Source organism: Heterodontus francisci, chromosome 30 (assembly GCF_036365525.1).
Source record: "Heterodontus francisci isolate sHetFra1 chromosome 30, sHetFra1.hap1, whole genome shotgun sequence".
Classification (NCBI taxonomy): domain Eukaryota; kingdom Metazoa; phylum Chordata; class Chondrichthyes; order Heterodontiformes; family Heterodontidae; genus Heterodontus; species Heterodontus francisci.
The window spans coordinates 47,332,336-47,349,534 of NC_090400.1; the positions used below are offsets into that span (position 1 = coordinate 47,332,336).

Here is a 17,199-nt window from a genome sequence, read left to right on the forward strand (position 1 = left end):
CCAACCCCAACCCCAACCCCACACACCTAATTTATAAATATTCCAACCTGACCCCACAGTAGCCCTTAAAATGTTAAAAATTCTTTAGAATTTATTTAGATAGAGCACAGTAAATCTAGACATGTTAGATGCGATAGAAAGCTACAGTGAGTTGGAACACTGATATTTTAATCTGGATTCAATCCGATACTGCTTGGTGTGTTGAAGATCCTTTCTCAGGCGTTAAATGAGTTTGAGGCTTTCAACCTAGCTCTTTTAAAGTGGAGATCAAAACCACACAAACTAAGTTATAATTCAGCACTAAATTGGCAGTACCAGTCAAAGAGGCCACAAGAGTGCCTGGGTGCAAGAATTGGAAGTCTTATGCTGGTGGGGTGGGGGGTTGCTCTTCCACATTCGACACATTTTGAGGGCAAAGTAGAAGACGCTTTTCTATGTATCTAACTTGACCTGAAAGTGCTTGGAATCATGAGGAAATATGCCTGAAGCTCAAATCCCTCACTTTAACGGGCTCAAAATTCAACCCTAACCCCCACCCCCAATAAAATGAAGATTATGCTGTTTGAGTACACATCCTAAACACATCTCACCCCCTCCCCACACATGCACACCCCGCCTAGTTAATAAATATTCCATCCTGACTCCACACTAGCCCTTTAAAAATAATGCTAAAAATTCGTGCATCTGTTCTCTAACAGCAAGCTTGTAAAACATGCAAGGGCGAAGGGGCGCCCTTCTAGCCACACAGTGGCTCAATTCATCGGATTACTCCGACTTTGTAAGTGGAGTAAGTTTGTTGTGGGTTGTCCCAAGTTCAAACTTTCTCTCCCCCACCCACCCCCACACATGATCCCTGGCTCAACCAATGTGGAGCTTTGCAGGCGGTTCCTTCAGCCTCTTACTAATCAGCAGCCTCACAGAAACAATGAGATCCTTGAGTTGGGAGTACCCTTGACTTTGCTGTACCTCCGACTGCTTCTCAATCCACCTCAAGTATTTACACCGCAGCGTTCAGCCACCAGGTCTGTGTGTGAGAGAGAGCGCTGACGGGGCAGCAGATTTGAGTAATTCATAGTTTAATGCAAGCTCTGAATCGGCAGGACTGCGAGATTATTACTTTGTTAACAAAAAGTTTTAAATTTGCAAGCCACTGGCTTTTTATTTTTGCAATATTTATTTTGCACTTTTTAATATATATATATACATACACAAGAGGTGGTTCGGGCTGGATTTTCGGAAAGCGGCGATGGTGGGCAGTCTGAACCTACAGGAGGTGACTGGTCCCCTGGTGGAGCCCAAGCGGCTGGGCGAGCGGGTACTGGATAGTCCCGACTCCGGGCTGCCCCCTAGCCCGAGTCCTACACCCAGTGTCTGGCTGCCGTCCCCGGGAGGCGCGGAGAACCGGCTCCTGGAGCAGGAAGACACCGGCTTCCCACCTAGAGGAGGACACACTCCACAAACGGTGGGTACTAGCAGTGAGTTGGACATTGTAGTATTTAGAAAGTTTGTTGGGGGGGAGGGTGAATTCAGGAGGAGACTGCAGGTAAAATATTAATTTGTATTGATTTTAAATGATCTTCAAGTAGGTTATTTAATTTTTCCTAAAGGCAAATCTATATTTAATTTCTAATTGTTCTGGGCAAGTAATTTCATTAACATTTCTAATTTATTTAGGTGTGAAACACGTGAATTCATCGTAAATTCTCTTTAGCATCTACAAAAAAAAATTAAGGGACTTTAACATTTTGTGAAATCTGTTATCTTTTTCCCAGATTAAGAAATGTTTCCTATTTTAATCCCCTTGCCCAGGCTTTTTAACTGTCTGTGGATAATTAAATGAAAAGTTTGTGTTTTGGGAGAAATGGGACAGTGAAGTCACGGTCGTGCCTAGAAAGCTCGTTGTTTTTAATTGCGGTTATCTCCGGTTCGTTAACTTTTTTTTTCATGGGGTTTGGTAGGTTTTAACTTGTAAATTTCCAAGTACATATTGTTGAAAGCTGTGAGGCTGTTCCGCATGAAATCTCTGGGGAAACCGGCTCTAGCCCTTTTGAAAGGTGGTCTGTGTCGTTTTAATATAAAACGTGAGTTTAGAAAGTTCTCAATTTATAGTGATTTGGTGGACAGTGACTCGACTGGCAGGTGTTTTGTGCAGGGTGGGGTGGATGTGGTAAGTTTCTCCTCACCAGCAGCACACGTGTCACTTCTGCCACTGATATCAACGCATTGGATCTTGTCATTAAGCATCACATTAAATATAAATTAAAAACATAACGATGTTAAAATACACATTTTGAGTACCTACATGGTGATCATTAATGCTAATGACTAAACGGTATTGGACAATTGTGAACGCGTCTTGTTGCGACTCTGTCATGAATCATACCCCTATACAGTATTTGCTTTAACCTCAACATGCCCCTCCCTTTAATTGCTGTAAAACATTCCTCATTCTGCATTTATTCACCAACCTGTTTGTTAATATTGGTTGGCTCACAGGCTGTCTCTTCCTTCTAAGTCTGAGTACAGCTAGGGTTGATGGTTTGAGGGTCTCCCATTACGCTCTGACCAACATGAAATTACCTTGGGCGCTGTCAACCTTGATCCCAATGAGTGAGGGTCTATGTTATGAATCGACCTATAATTCAGCATTCAATTGGCAATCTTCCCCAGAGGCCCATAAGGATGACTGATGTGGGATGTGCTGTCCTTGACCTGGGAGTCATGATGCTGGAGCTGAGTGGCCAAAATGTTTTCTTTCCACCACCACGCCCCCCTCTTCTCCCCCCACCCCCCAAACATTGACATTACTTAATCATGTGTATATAAAAGCACACACCAGTTTTGGGGAACCTGAGTGGAACAGTCCATTTATCTCTTGAACTCTGCCCTGCTCAGACTGGTGATTGAAAATTCTCTCTGCTGGTTTTGAGGACCCCCTGTGAAAATGTTTGACCAGACTCACCTACTTCCTGGTGGATCGTGGTCTGTAGCACAGGAGCCCATAATCTGCTTTCTCACCAATGTGACTTCCTCCACTCTCCACACACAAGCCGCTTGGGGTGATCTTCTGAAGTTGCAGCAGAAGAGAATGCGTTGCTGTGCATCTGACAATGTTGTACCTGACCTGGAAGTTTGCAGTGGAGTAAATGTTGAGACCCTTCATTAATGCTTTCCTTTTTCCTTCTGACATGTTTCACCCCAGAGCATTTCATAACCGGAATCTTAGTGAGACATTCAGACAATGTCCATCTCTCTATGTTTGAATGTAAAGCATTTTTGCCCACTCTTTTTTTTGTTTTGCATTTCGCACCAAGGCTGATGAGACCACCCAAAAGGACCCTTGGATGATCTCATGAGAATGTTTTGCAGTTTCATGCAGAGGATTAAGAGGGTTCCTTGGGTACAACACTTTTTCTCTCACTCAGTCTCTTGTGCCCCCCAAGAACTCTTCTGTTTCAGTCAAATGGAGGACACATGCTGTTGTCTACAAAGGTTCATTTTCGTATGTATGCTTCCTAACAAGTGGCAATAGGAAATTGCATCTGGATCTGGAAGCATGTTGTGAAATTGAATCAGTAAATGGACTTGTGATTTTTTAAAAAATCTCTGCTGAGTTCAATGATTGGTAATTCCTCCTCTTTCCCTCCTGGAAGTGTTGACTATTGCTGTGTTATGGTCCACGATTATTAACAGCTTTCCAAGTACCTCATTCAAGTGGCCCTTTGTGCAAGGCTGGGCAGTGAGCATCAGTGGCTAATTGATCCATTAGGGCATCATGGCCAAGCCCAATACACACTCCAGGGATCACTGGATAGCGATAGTAAGCAGGACCCTGAGTGTTTTTTGTTTTTCCTTTTCTCTTCCCCTGTTTTGCCTCAGCTCAGGCATTGAGGCAAATTGTAGCAATCCAAATGCTGAGCATCTCACTTAGAACCAACTGGTAGTTAAAACTTTCACCTCTGGTCACTTTAACTTGGATTTTACAACAGTCTGTACCTTCATCCATTAGGTATTTACACCAATTCTCTCCCCTTGCGCAACCTGGATTTTAATCGCTCCACCATTGGTGGCTGTGCCGTAAGCTGTCTAGGGCTTAAATTTTGGAATTCCTTCCCTCAACCTCTCTACCTCTTCCTTTTAAGGCACTCCTTTAAAATCTACCTCCCTGACCAAGCCTGTCCTAATATTTCCTTATGTACCTTGGTGTCAAATTTTGTTTGTTAATGCTCCTGTGAAGTGCCTTGGGACATTTTGCTATATTAAAGGCACGATTTGCACTATTTCTGCAATACTTTTATTATGCTTCCTCCTCGTATACAAAATAACATATTGGACAACACTTTGCACTCTACTGATAAACCAGGAACTGTGCCCGGACCATAAGTCGTATGTTGGGGTTTTCATTGGGCAAGTGGCAGCTCCGAGTCTTTCTTTGGAAAAAAACTGATGAACTGAGTGTGCTTCCTGAGAGAAATTCCCAGTGCACTTCTGAAGTTGGACAAGAAAAAAAGAAATCCAAGCGGTATCTTTCAAAATTCAATGTAGGTTGTCAAACAGAAGATACTGTGGGTGGTCTACAGTATTTTATTGAGTTATCTCCAGGGCAAAGCAAATGGAAGAATGTCCTATCTGTTCAATTGCAAACAAAAGCTGTGACTCTCATCTGCAGTGGCTTGTTTATTTGGAGCTGAATATTGACTGTGGTAATGACCAAAATTTAAAATGACTGCCAGTACATTGCTCTTAAAATATAGCTTTATGACTAAGAGGGAGATTTGATCTCCACCTTTAGCCACATCCTCCCAGAGCTCGACCAATGCCCTCTTTGTCTAGCTGTTGGGAAGTATGAGTTTGGACATTTAGCAGTGGTTGACCTATTTGATTGAAACTGGTTGCAAATCTTTTGATGATGAGGCACTGTTTGTTCGCTCACTGAGAGGGGACTGACTGACTGTCCAGCACCTGATGATGTCCTCGTGATTGTAATCCAAGTGTTGGGTGTCATTTGGACACCACAAGTCACCAGCAGGATGTTGGGTTGCAGCCCAGTCTATTTTTAATTTAATTCTTTTTCCTTAGGGCTTTTCAAATAAACCGGTGCTCTCTGGCACTCATGTCATCCCATGTTGGTCCACTCGTGAAAATAAAAAGGTTGCATATGAGGAGGCAGAAGATCAAAAAGACAGATTCAGTGGCCTGTGAATCAATAACAAAAGGGGAGAAGTCCTTTTACTGTCCCTTTGTGAAGACCCATCTACTTAATGTTCCTTACAAGCAATAGTTTAAATTAGTTTTAGTTTAGAGATACAGCACTGAAACAGGCCCTTCGGCCCACCGATTCTGTGCCGACCATCAACCACCCATTTATACTAATTCTACAGTAATCCCATATTTCTACCACATCCCCACCTGTCCCTATATTTCCCTACCACCTACCTATACTAGGGGCAATTTATAATGGCCAATTTACCTGCAAGTCTTTTGGCTTCACAGGGAGAACTTGCAAACTCCACACAGGCAGTACCCAGAATTGAACCCGGGTCGCTGGAGCTGTGAGGCTGCGGTGCTAACCACTGCGCCACTGTGCCACCCATAATTGTGGTGATATGATCGGTAATTTTATCAAGAACTCTGCGGTGTTGCTGTAGTACCAGTCAGGTCCTGTGTTTCAGTCCACTTTGTTCTGTTTCCATTTAAACTACACTGACCCATCTCCATTCAGCATTCCATATGCTCTTTTGAATTTTGCTGTACTGGATCCCCTGATTCACACAAATTCATGATTGTTAATTTCTGAGGAACTGTCTCCCTTCTGCCTATTGAAACAGTGCTCCTGCGTATCTTTTTCAATCCTCCCCTACAGTCTTGAAAATGTTGGTGTTGAACTTAATACATGAGTGTTTTTAGAGGTTATGATGCAGAATCCTTTAGGCAGGTAACACTCCCTAAGTAATGGAATGCAAACACCTAGGTATCTAAGGAGGGAAGGAGGTTTGGCTTGTTCTTTACAAAAAAAAAACTCTTCAGCCTTGATCGAAAATGATATTGCTCTGGCAGTTTCATCTTATTCATGGCAATGGGGTTAACTGTATTCAACCAACTTCTTGGCCCTGTTTTGGTTTGAATGTTTAATCTTACCTGGGTAGTCCTGCTCAGATTGAGGTCAGAACAGTTGGGAATATCTGTAATGTTAATCATCCCTGTTGGTTTTTTTGTTAACAAAAGAATAACTGGCATTTATATAGTAACCTGTCCCAACCTTGGAACTGAAGTGCTTTACAGCCAGTGAATTACATTTGAAATGTAGTCACTGCTGTAATGTAGGAAATGCAACATCCATCTTGAGGTCCCACAAATAGCAATGTAACAAATGACCAGATAATTTTTTTGAGAGAGATTTGCAGTATAAATATTGGCCAGGACCCAGGTTCTTCTCTGCCGTGCTATCTTTTACATCCATTTGAGAAGGTTAACATCTCGCCCGAAAGATGGCACCTCTGACAGTGTGGCACTCCCACCGGACTAAATTTTTGTGATCTCGTCTCTGGAGTGGAACTTCAACCCACAAGCTTCTGATGCAGAGGTGGTGTTGCCAACTAAGCCACAGCTAACGTCTGATTAGATATTTGAACAATACATTTTTGTGATCAGCTTTCTGACCCAGTTCCATTTTTTTTTTAAGATGGGGGAGCGGCGTACTCTATGTTGGGTCTAAATAGATATCACATCGGTAATTGACACACAGGAATAGGAAGTACTTATAAAAACGCAGAGGTTTAGATTTTATCAAATAAGTTAACCTTTAACTCTACAAAAAAAGAGGAACTTATATTAATTCTAAGAGGTAATCTTGCTTTTGTCAACTGACATTCTGCTGTCATTTTATTTATGTTGAAACATGTAGCCCATCTGCAAACAGCTTTGCTGGGGAGGGGCATTGGTATCGTTTCAATTCACACTAGCCTTTTGGGAACAATGAAGCAACTTTGAATACAGGGAATCTTTTGTGTCTAAATTTCTAATACTCTATTTATTGATCTCAAGAGCTCACTTGACCAATGAAGTAAAACCATTGTCGAGAGTAAGCAAATGACCAGTATTTTCTGATCCCTCCCTCCCTGCGTGCTGTGCCCAATTGCTTTTTTAAACAAAATGGCTAGGTCTGTGGAAAGTTACCTCTGTTTGTCTTTTCAGCTACTCTTATGGGTCAGTTTGGTAGCACACTCGCCTGAGTCATAAGCTTGAAAGTTCAAACTCCACTCCAGACTTTAGCCCATGATTTAGGCGAATACTTTGTTGCAGTGCTGAGAGTGCTCTGTTGCTTTTTGGATCAGGCATTTAAACAGAGGCCTTGTCTGCCCTCTCGGGTGGATGTGAAAGATCCCATGGCACTGTGCAAAGAGCAAGGTGCTTCCCGGCCAACATTCCTCCCTTGACGAACAACATTTTTCCCTTTTGTGGAATCCTGCTGTGTAATTGTCTGCTGAGTTTGCCTACATAATAATGAAATATTTTTGAAGAGCAGTCACCTGATATTTGGCTGGACTCCTATTCTGCGTTACAGTGCACTGAAGCACTGCCTCAGTTCGCTGGCAGGAGACAGTTGCTGTTACTTAATTTTCCTTGGCTTTCAAGGAAGATGCATTAATTAAAAATAAGCTGCCATCAGTGAGTAGGAGGTGCCAGGTATCTATTCAACATGACCCATACCTCAGAAAAGCACTGTGGGACATTTTCCTATGCTAAAGGTGCTATGTAAATGCAAATTGTGGTTGTAAAACACTTCTGTAATAACAATGGCTGACTTTGAACTTCCAGAGCTCACCAAACTGGTTCAGGTGGGCGGCAGCTCCTGACTCTCAATGATCCTGTTAAGAGTCGAAACTTCACTCTGTGGCTAAGCTTTTTCTAATTTTCAATTAGTGATTTTATGTATCACTTTCTTAACTTGATTTGCCTACAGCAGACACCTCTGACTGAAAAGGTGGGATGGTCTATTGGCTGCTGAATTCAGGCATAGAGGGTTAAAACAGCCTCCAGTTTATTTTCTTCATCTCCCCCACCCTTTTAAATGGAGGGAGGACTAGCTTCCCTATTGGAGTCTGCTGCTCTGACAGTTATTGCTTTTTTGAGTTGGGGGTGGAGGAAGAAAGGACCTAAATATCTTGTACTAAAAGTTAATCTGAATGCCTTTACTTGAACTCATACAGCATAGTTTTTTTTTAAACCCTTCTAAAGGTGAATGACTCAAACTATGTGGCCTCTTCAGGGGAGGAACCAAACCCGATGGGTGGTGATGGTGTTGCAATGAGGGTTTAAAAAGAATTCCAGCTGAGAATATTTGTCTACAGCTAGGTGACAGTCCTACTAATATCTATGCAGCGTTGAGACAAAATGGAGCAGATACAGGTACAGTTTTATACTCTGCCTGTGCCCTGTGTGAGCAGTGAGTTGTATTTGCTGTTGGATGATATTAGTGATTGGAGAGAGTTGCTTCCACCCCCAACAGTTCTTCCTGTGGAGTGAGTGTTAGGACTTGTTTACAGTTCTGGCACTGATGTAAAACCAGATAGTGGCTGCTTGATTGCAGAAACTGTGCTTAGTTTTGGAAAGCACAAATGTTGAAATTGTCTTGTGTACATGTTCACCTTGCAGCGTTGGCCTCTCCTGAGCTAGGAATTGGCAAAGCGGGATTGAGGAGCCTGCCAGTTAGAAATTGGAGGTGGGGTGTGGATGGGCGGGGGAAATGCTCCGCAGGAAAGAAATGTTAATCCTGGGCAGAGAAATTCAAGTATCAAGCATTTGTGAAGCCAAGAATAAATTTGGGCCACCTCGAGATATTTGGTCTGTGGTTCTAACTAGGAGTGGTTTTTGTGTAAACATTGAGCTCAATGCTCACTGATTCTGTGTTTTACTAATTCTGGTGGATGATATTTAAATAGTATTCTGGTTTCTTTTTTTTTTAGCTATCTAATCGTAGCCTGAGAATCACTTGCTTCTCTTCCTGTTCCTGCACTGTTGCCTCTGGTGTCCCCCAAGGATCTATTCTTGGCCCCCTCCTATTTCTCATCTACATGCTGCCCCTTGGTGACTTTGTCCGAAAGCAGAGTTTGTTTTCACAAGTACACTGAAAACACCCAGCTCTACCTCTCTCCCACTGTTTAAATTATCAGCCTGCTTATCTGACATCCAGTGCTGGATGAGCAGAAATTTCCTCCAGTTAAATATTGGGAAGACTGAAGCTATCATTTTTGGTCCCTGCTCCAAACTGTTCCCTCGCTACTGACTGCATCCCTCTCTCTGGCAACAGTCTGAGATGAAGCCAGTCTGTTTGCATCCTTGGTGTCACACCTGACCCCGAGATGAAATTCTAACCTCACATTTGCACCACACATTTCATCATAATTAAGACTGCCCATTTCCATCTCCATAACATCACCCAACTGCGTCCCTGTCTCGGCTCACTGCTGAAACACTCATTCATGCCTTTGTTACCTTTAGACTTAACAGTTCGAATGCTCTCCTGGCTAGTCTCCCACATTCTACTCTCCATAAACTTGAGGTCATCTAAAACTCTCCTACCCATGTTTTAACTCGCACCAAGTTCTATTCCCCTGTCACCCCTGTGCTCGCTGAAATAAATTGGTTCCTGGTCAAGCAATGTCTTGATTTTAAAATTCTCATCCTTGTTTTCAAATCCTTCCATGGCCTCTCTCCCTTCCCTATGTCTGTAATCTCCTCCAGCCCCACAACCCCTCATATCTATACTCCTTTAATTCTGGCCTCTTCCGCACCCCAAGTTTAATCGCTCCACTGTTGGTGGGTGTGCCTTCAGTTGCTGAGACCCCAAGCTCTGGAATGCCGTCCCTACGCCCCTCCACCTCACTTTCCTCCTTTTTTAAGATGCTCCTTAAAACTTATCTCTTTGACCAAGCTTTTGGTCATCTGACCTTATATCTCCTTATAGAGCTTAGCGCCATTTTTTTGTAATGCACCTGTGAAATGCCTTGGGATGTTTTTATTAAGTTAAGGGACTATATAAATTATACTTTACACAGGAAATTATTTGTTTTTGAGGCTGATGTGGTGTTTGCTTATTCACAGGACAAATTCAAAGGCAGCTTCTATTTTCTGATAAATTTGCATCTAAAGAGATGGGATTCATTTGTTGTGTGGTTATTTAATCAAAATAGCACTCGGGGATTGGCTGCATGACAGACAGTCTTTTGATTTTACTCCAGCTACTGAGAATTTACATGTTGGGCTTGAGGCTGGGAGTGTGTGTTTGTTTTAAAAAGGGCCACATGCCAAGCTTATTTTGCAAATGGTTATAGGATATGTGCGTGTTGGTTCTGTCGTGGAGTTAGTCGATCTGGAACTGATTTCTTGTCTGCTTTTGATTCATGTTCTGTCTTGTTGTAACTGGGAAGTTCTTTATGTGCGATCTTAACGCTGCATTCTGACCAGCTCCTGGAGTGAGAATTGTGACGCATGTTGTCATGAGACTGACTAGCCTATTTCAGAAGGCAGAGTGCAGTGGAACTGGCAGAACTCTGAGGGACGTGGTGTTGGGTGTTGTCTGGTGGCTCACCTTGTGAGGGAGCCTGACAACCTGAATCTGATTCTGTCCTCACAAAACACCCATAGGCACGCGATCCTAAGAGGTGACTGGATAGTAGTTAGAATACATGGCTGATTTTTTTTGTTTCTCTCTCTTGGGGCTAGTTGAAGCAGGAGCTGAGATCAGGTAACTGGGGCTTGAATTCAGTTTATATGGTCTGCAATCATTATGGATTCATTTTACCCAAGGAAAAATAATTCCTTCATTTTTGAAGTGTGTTCAGATCATGTTTGGCTTAACTTAGCAAACTGGCATTTTAAGTGACTAAACCTATTTATGAAAGTGCCCTGAATCCTAATTTCTTTTGTTGACAAATGCAATTTTTTTCTTCTTTCCTCATTCTGGCCTGAACTTCAGGACTATTATTTCATAAAAGCAAGATGCGTCACTTTGGAGAATAAAAGGAATATTGGTCTTGCAGGCATGTAGTGAGCTGAAAGGGAGTGTTTGTCAATGGGGAGTCCAAAAAAAACCCACCGTGCCTTGATTTCTTGTACAAAAGCCAGAAGGTTTCAAAAGCACATTCCTTGTCATTAATCATTGAAATCAGTTCTTAAAATTGTTAGCCCTGCAAAAAGAGATCTTTAAAAACAAAAACTGACTTTTTTTTTAGTTTGATTTTGGCCACGTAGTCTCACTGAACAGGTGGGACTCATTTTAAATTCCTGGTTGCTACTGAGGTGCTGATTTTTCAACCAGATTATTTGTATGGGTGCTAAAATTGACCTGCACAACTTGGGTTAGAAAATTGGGGATGGGAGTGGGTTTATGGCCCTTTTGTAGTGATCAGTGATTCATGCTGAAAATGTCTGTGGCCCAAAGGTGATGACGAAACCTGCGTACCCCTGGTTTAAAAAGCCAGCTAGCACTCTGTCCAAACTCATGCATGAAGTGTGGTCATTAAGTGAGGTACCAGAAAGCTGTTGGTAACTGTAGGATGGTTTCTTTCCCTTAACTCGCCTCCAGCAGCAGAATCTGTTTCCATCAGGAGAGGAAGAAAGAAAAACCTGGAAGGAGAAACATTATGTGCTTTTGAGATGTGTAAATGGAGGGGGAAAAGGGTTAGAGAAATTAACCTTGTGGCAACATCACACTTTTTTTGGTTGCGGTGGGGGGGGCGGTGGTGGATAAGATGTTGCTTTAATGACTTGAAATTAATGAGGTACCTATTGTTACTACTGAGGTAAGAGAAATACACTGTTAATTCAGTCCCACTTCTCCACGAGTCACAGCATAGCAATAAATTTTCCCCAGTTACCAAAACAGCCAATTAGATACACTCTTTGTCCCCAGAATAAAGCACACCAACCAGGTTTCTTAAATTGTTAATTTTGTTGTTGATTAATTATAAAACCAAGTCTTAACGAATAATGAAGTAAATCTATATGCAAATTAAGATATTAAATCTCCTTATTTCCCTAGCCCTCATGCGCGCACACATGCACATACGTCCAAAAAGAAAAGGTTAACCAGGAGAAAAGGATTTTGGTTTAGTTATTTCATAGAAATGAAAGGAATAATAAAATAACTTGGTCTGTTATGATCTGGGAGAAAAGTTTTCAGTTTGGCGAGGTGCCCCAAAGTCAAATAGTCAGATGCCACTTGAAGTCTTTCTAGATGAGGTTGATGAAGAGTCTGTGATAGGAAGGCATTCAAGGAAATTCAAATGCAGCAGGCTTCACATAAGTCTTTCATCAGGGGTGTAGCAACAGGCCATTTTGGGTCTTACAGCAGCAGTATAGCAGTAGAAGGTTTCTTAAAACACAGGAGGCAACAGGAATCACACTTGAAGCAGGGATTCTTCAGAGACAGGAGGCAATAGGAATCTGCCACATTTTGAAATACTGGGTTTCTTCTCGAGATGCAGGTTTCTTTTACAGAGAGGTAATACTTTTCTGGTTGTTCTTCTAATCTCCAGGCAGGTCAGAATCAAATTTCAGAATGCCTGATTTTTGTCCAAACTCACCGGCTTTTTAAAGTTCCAAACTGAAACCACAACCTTCCTGAAACAGGTCATGTGTCCAGTCATAAAGTCTGTCTTGTCACTCGAAGTAGCTGAGAGGTCAAACCCCTTAGCTGGTTTCCTTGAAATTACCTGCTTTGCTGTCCTTTTTACAGGTTCAGCTCCTGTTGACTTTCAAAACATCCATCAAGTTCAGCTTTTGTAGGTGTCTCAATGTCCACTGAAAAATCCTTTTTCAGTTTATAAAAACACAATCTTAAGGATTTTGTTTTTAATTAAAACTTTTTTATTTCCAAAATATACTTTATTCATAAACTGTAAAAAATACATTACAAGACAGTTCCAAAAAGCCCAAAGTCAAATAATACAAAGAGTACAAAGGAGGTCAGTTTCCTTCAATACAGGAGTGAGTTGCCTCACAACCCTTCCATATCATTTTACATGCTATGTACATTTTACAGCAAACAAATATTTTCTGGATATAGTTGAGGGGTTTCCCATGGATCCAGCTCCTCTGTTCACCTTGGTGGGGGGACCTTACACAATAGTCTTTCCCCATTGAGCCTTTGCCGCAGCTGCCCCAAGCTTTAGTGCGTCCCTCAGCACGTAGTCCTGGACCTTGGAATGTGCCAGTCTGCAACATTCGGCGGTGGACAACTCTTTGCGCTGGAAGACCAGCAAGTTTCGGGGCAGACCAAAGGGCGTCTTTCACCGAATTGATAGTCCTCCAGCAGCAGTTGATGTTTGTCTCAGTGTGCGTCCCTGGGAACAGTCCGTAGAGCACAGACTCCTGTGTTACAGAGCTGCTTGGGATGAACCTCAACAAAAACCACTGCATCTCTTTCCACACTGCTTTGCAAAGCCACATTCCAGAAAGAGGTAGGCAACCGTCTCTTCCCCACCACAGCCACCTTGAGGGCATTGTGCAGAGGGTGAGACACTCCAGATGTGCAGGAAGGATCTGACAGAGAGGGCTCTTCTCACCGCCAGCCAAGGTACATCTTGGTGCTTGTTTGAAAGTTCTGGTGATGAGGCATTCCGCCAAATGACTTTGGCAGTCTGCTCCGGGAACCATCCAACCAGACCCACCGTCTCCTTTTCCCGTAGGGCCTTGAGGACATTCCGTGCAGACCACTGCCTGATGAATGGGTGGTCAAAGGTGTTTTTCCATAGAAACTTTTCCACGAAGGATAGGTGGTACGGCACGGTCCAGCTGGAAGGCGTGTTCAGTGGCAGTGACCAGACCCAGCCTTTGCAACACCGGGGACAGATAGAACCTCAGCATGTAGTGACACTTGGAGTTTGCGTACTGGGGCTCTACGCACAGCTTGGTGCAGCCGCACGCGAAGGTGGTCATCAGGATGAGGGTGACGTTGGGTACATTTTTCCCACCCTTATCAAGGGGTTTGAACTTGTAACACCTATCATGTCTTCCAAGGTCAAAGGCTTTAAATGGTTCAAAGCAGAGCAGTTCAGCTTTTGCATGTCTGGCAGCTTTTCCTGTTTCCCTCCCCCCAAGCTACAGCTGCCAATATTTGCTAATCCCCTGCCTCCCCCACACCTCCTGAGATGTTGGCTCATTCCACAGTACAGTTACGTGATGGCTCTTATCTGAGTAGCGCATATTAAACATTTGAGTCATCTGAGGGGTGGGGTTTCAGTGTCCCTGCCGAATCTGATCAGTCCTCACCCAACATCCCCACATGTGGATTTCCAGCAAAGGGTGGTGGGAGGTCACTGAACAACAATCAGGGTTGGAAATCTTGACTGTTCCTCCCCACCCTAAACTTGGCACTGAGGCCATTTGTAACCCTTGCCACCGCCCAGGTAAAGGTCAGCTAACTCAGTACAGTATTAAATCTGGGAGCGTCCTGGTTTATATACCTAAGCTACTCTGTAAAATCACTGAGCTATTGAGGATTGACTTTTTCCTCACTTAAATCCTCCTTTATCCAGTCTGTTTTTTTGTTTATGGAGAATGGTTTCATTTTCAAAGGATTGGTGTAAACCCAGTCACCAAACCCAGATACTTCTCTCCACTTTGTCATCAGGTCGGCTTGATTGGATAAAGTTGACATTCTCAATATTAATGACTAAACTATTGGTAAATTTAAGGCATTTCTTTTTAATGCTATTTTTTCTCTCCATTTGAGGTCCTATGGTTTTAAGTGTTATTATTGCAGAAAATACGGAAGTATGGGGTTGAAGGTGATTTAGAGCTTTGGATCAGAAATTGGCTAGCTGAAAGAAGACAGAGGGTGGTGGTTGATGGCAAATGTTCATCCTGGAGTTTAGTTACTAGTGGTGTACCGCAAGGATCTGTTTTGGGGCCACTGCTGTTTGTCATTTTTATAAATGACCTGGAAGAGGGTGTAGAAGGGTGGGTTAGTAAATTTGCAGATGACACTAAGGTTGGTGGAGTTGTGGATAGTGCTGAAGAATGTTGTAGGGTACAGAGGGACATAGATAGGCTGCAGAGCTGGGCTGAGAGATGGCAAATGGAGTTTAATGCGGAAAAGTGTGAGGTGATTCACTTTGGAAGGAGTAACAGGAATGCAGAGTATTGGGCTAATGGGAAGATTCTTGGTAGTGTAGATGAACAGAGAGATCTTGGTGTCCAGGTGCATAAATCCCTGAAAGTTGCCACCCAGGTTAATAGGGCTATTAAGAAGGCATATGGTGTGTTTGCTTTTATTAGTAGGGGGATCGAGTTTCGGAGCCACGAGGTCATGCTGCAGCTGTACAAAACTCTGGTGAGACCGCACCTGGAGTATTGCGTGCAGTTCTGGTTACCGCATTATAGGAAGGATGTGGAAGCTATGGAAAGGGTGCAGAGGAGATTTACCAGGATGTTGCCTGGTATGGAGGGAAGGTCTTACGAGGAAAGGCTGAGGGACTTGAGGTTGTTTTCGTTAGAGAGAAGGAGGAGGAGAGGTGACTTAATAGAGACATATAAGATAATCAGAGGGTTAGATAGGGTGGATAGTGAGAGTCTTTTTCCTTGGATGGTGATGGCAAACACGAGGGGACATAGCTTTAAGTTGAGGGGTGATAGATATAGGACAGATGTCAGAGGTAGTTTCTTTACTCCGAGTAGTAAGGGCGTGGAACGCCCTGCCTGCAGCAGTAGTAGACTCGCCAACTTTAAGGGCATTTAAGTGGTCATTGGATAGACATATGGATGAAAATGGAATAGTGTCGGTCAGATTGTTTCACAGGTCGGCGCAACATCGAGGGCCGAAGGGCCTGTACTGCGCTGGAATATTCTTTTAAAAAAAAAAGTGGGTGATTGTAAAGTGTAAACCGAAGAAAACATCACGATCCATCCTTTGGGGCGGGCCCAGCACAGGGAGTTAGCACAAGAGGCCACACATACACATGGGGCCTCTGACGCCTGAGAATCTGCTCAGTCTTTGGTTCTGACAAGGATGATTTGTTGATGCAATGAAACTATGGTAACCAGCTTTGAGTGCATTTTTGTTTTGCAATATTTATAAAACTATGTCAAAAGTGTAAAGCAGCTGACACCTTTCAGGGGGAAGCCAAGGGAAATTGGAGTCTGGTCACATTATGTACATCTGTTAAGCATTCACCTTAACATGCCAAGTTATCCTAAATTTGGGGAATTCTGTCTTGATGTTTATGGAGTAAAACCTGGATAATATTCCATCTAATCCAGATAAAGAATTCCACAAAGTGGTGGGAGAGAGGATGACTAGCTAATAGAGGAAATTCACCAAGTAATAACTCACTTTTACAGAAGAATGTGTATATATTTTGGCTCTAATTTTCTCAGTTTTATTCTTTTTAGTATTTAAAGTTAGAATTGGTGTAAAACCTATTTTTCAAATAACGGTGAAGTGGTGGTTATTCTGTCTTGTCAGTAACAAGCAGCAGTTAACAAAATCACCCGACAAAGGAAATATGAACGGGGATCTCTTGACCACTGGTTTCCTTGTGCTATAGTGTATATGTATCACTACAATGGAGTGAGAAAGTTCCTACCAATGTCTTTTTGTTTTTGTGTTTTATCACTTATCAAAAATAAATACCAGCAACAAAATGTTACTTTGGGGCTTTGTCTGCTAACCACCCCAAAAAAAAACTTAAACATGTTATTGGTCTGGGATTCTGTTTCTTGGGAAGATGTGTGTTTATCAGGATGTAACTGTGCTGGTGAGACTAGTTGTGGGTCTGGAATGCAATTGCAGTAATTGAGAGGAATGAGGTATATGTTCAGGCCTGTGTCACTCGTGCATTCTTGGAGAGCAAAGTGTTTTCCGTAGTTTCTCAGGAATACTGACTGCCATCTGCTCAGGAATTCTTTTCTTGGATCTTCCAAAGTTGCCGTTTAGGAAATGTACAGTTAATATAATGTAGGATCTGTAATTTGGTTTAAACTTATCTTTTTTTTTTAAATTCACCTTTTGAGAGAGGGACCTACTTCCACACGTATCAAATCCAGGCCAACATTCCTCCTTCAGCCAATACTACCAAAACCAGATTAACAGGCTGTTAATCTCTACTGTTTCTGGGATACCCCTGGTACTGAACGACTGCCTAAATAATCACTGTACTTCCAAAAAAGATTATTCATTACTTTGAGTAGTTTGAG

The 17,199-nt window shown here is 42.6% G+C and overlaps 1 protein-coding gene across 1 annotated transcript in view; it reads left to right on the forward strand.

The window, feature by feature from the left end:
* The first annotated feature begins 905 nt into the window (after positions 1-905).
* rflnb (refilin B) overlaps positions 906-17,199 on the forward strand; it is a 28,485-nt gene continuing 12,191 nt past the window's right edge. The window contains exon 1 of the mRNA XM_068010513.1: positions 906-1,462. Coding sequence (XP_067866614.1) covers positions 1,247-1,462 — 216 coding nt within the window. The 5' untranslated portion in view covers positions 906-1,246. The remainder of the gene's footprint in view (positions 1,463-17,199) is intronic.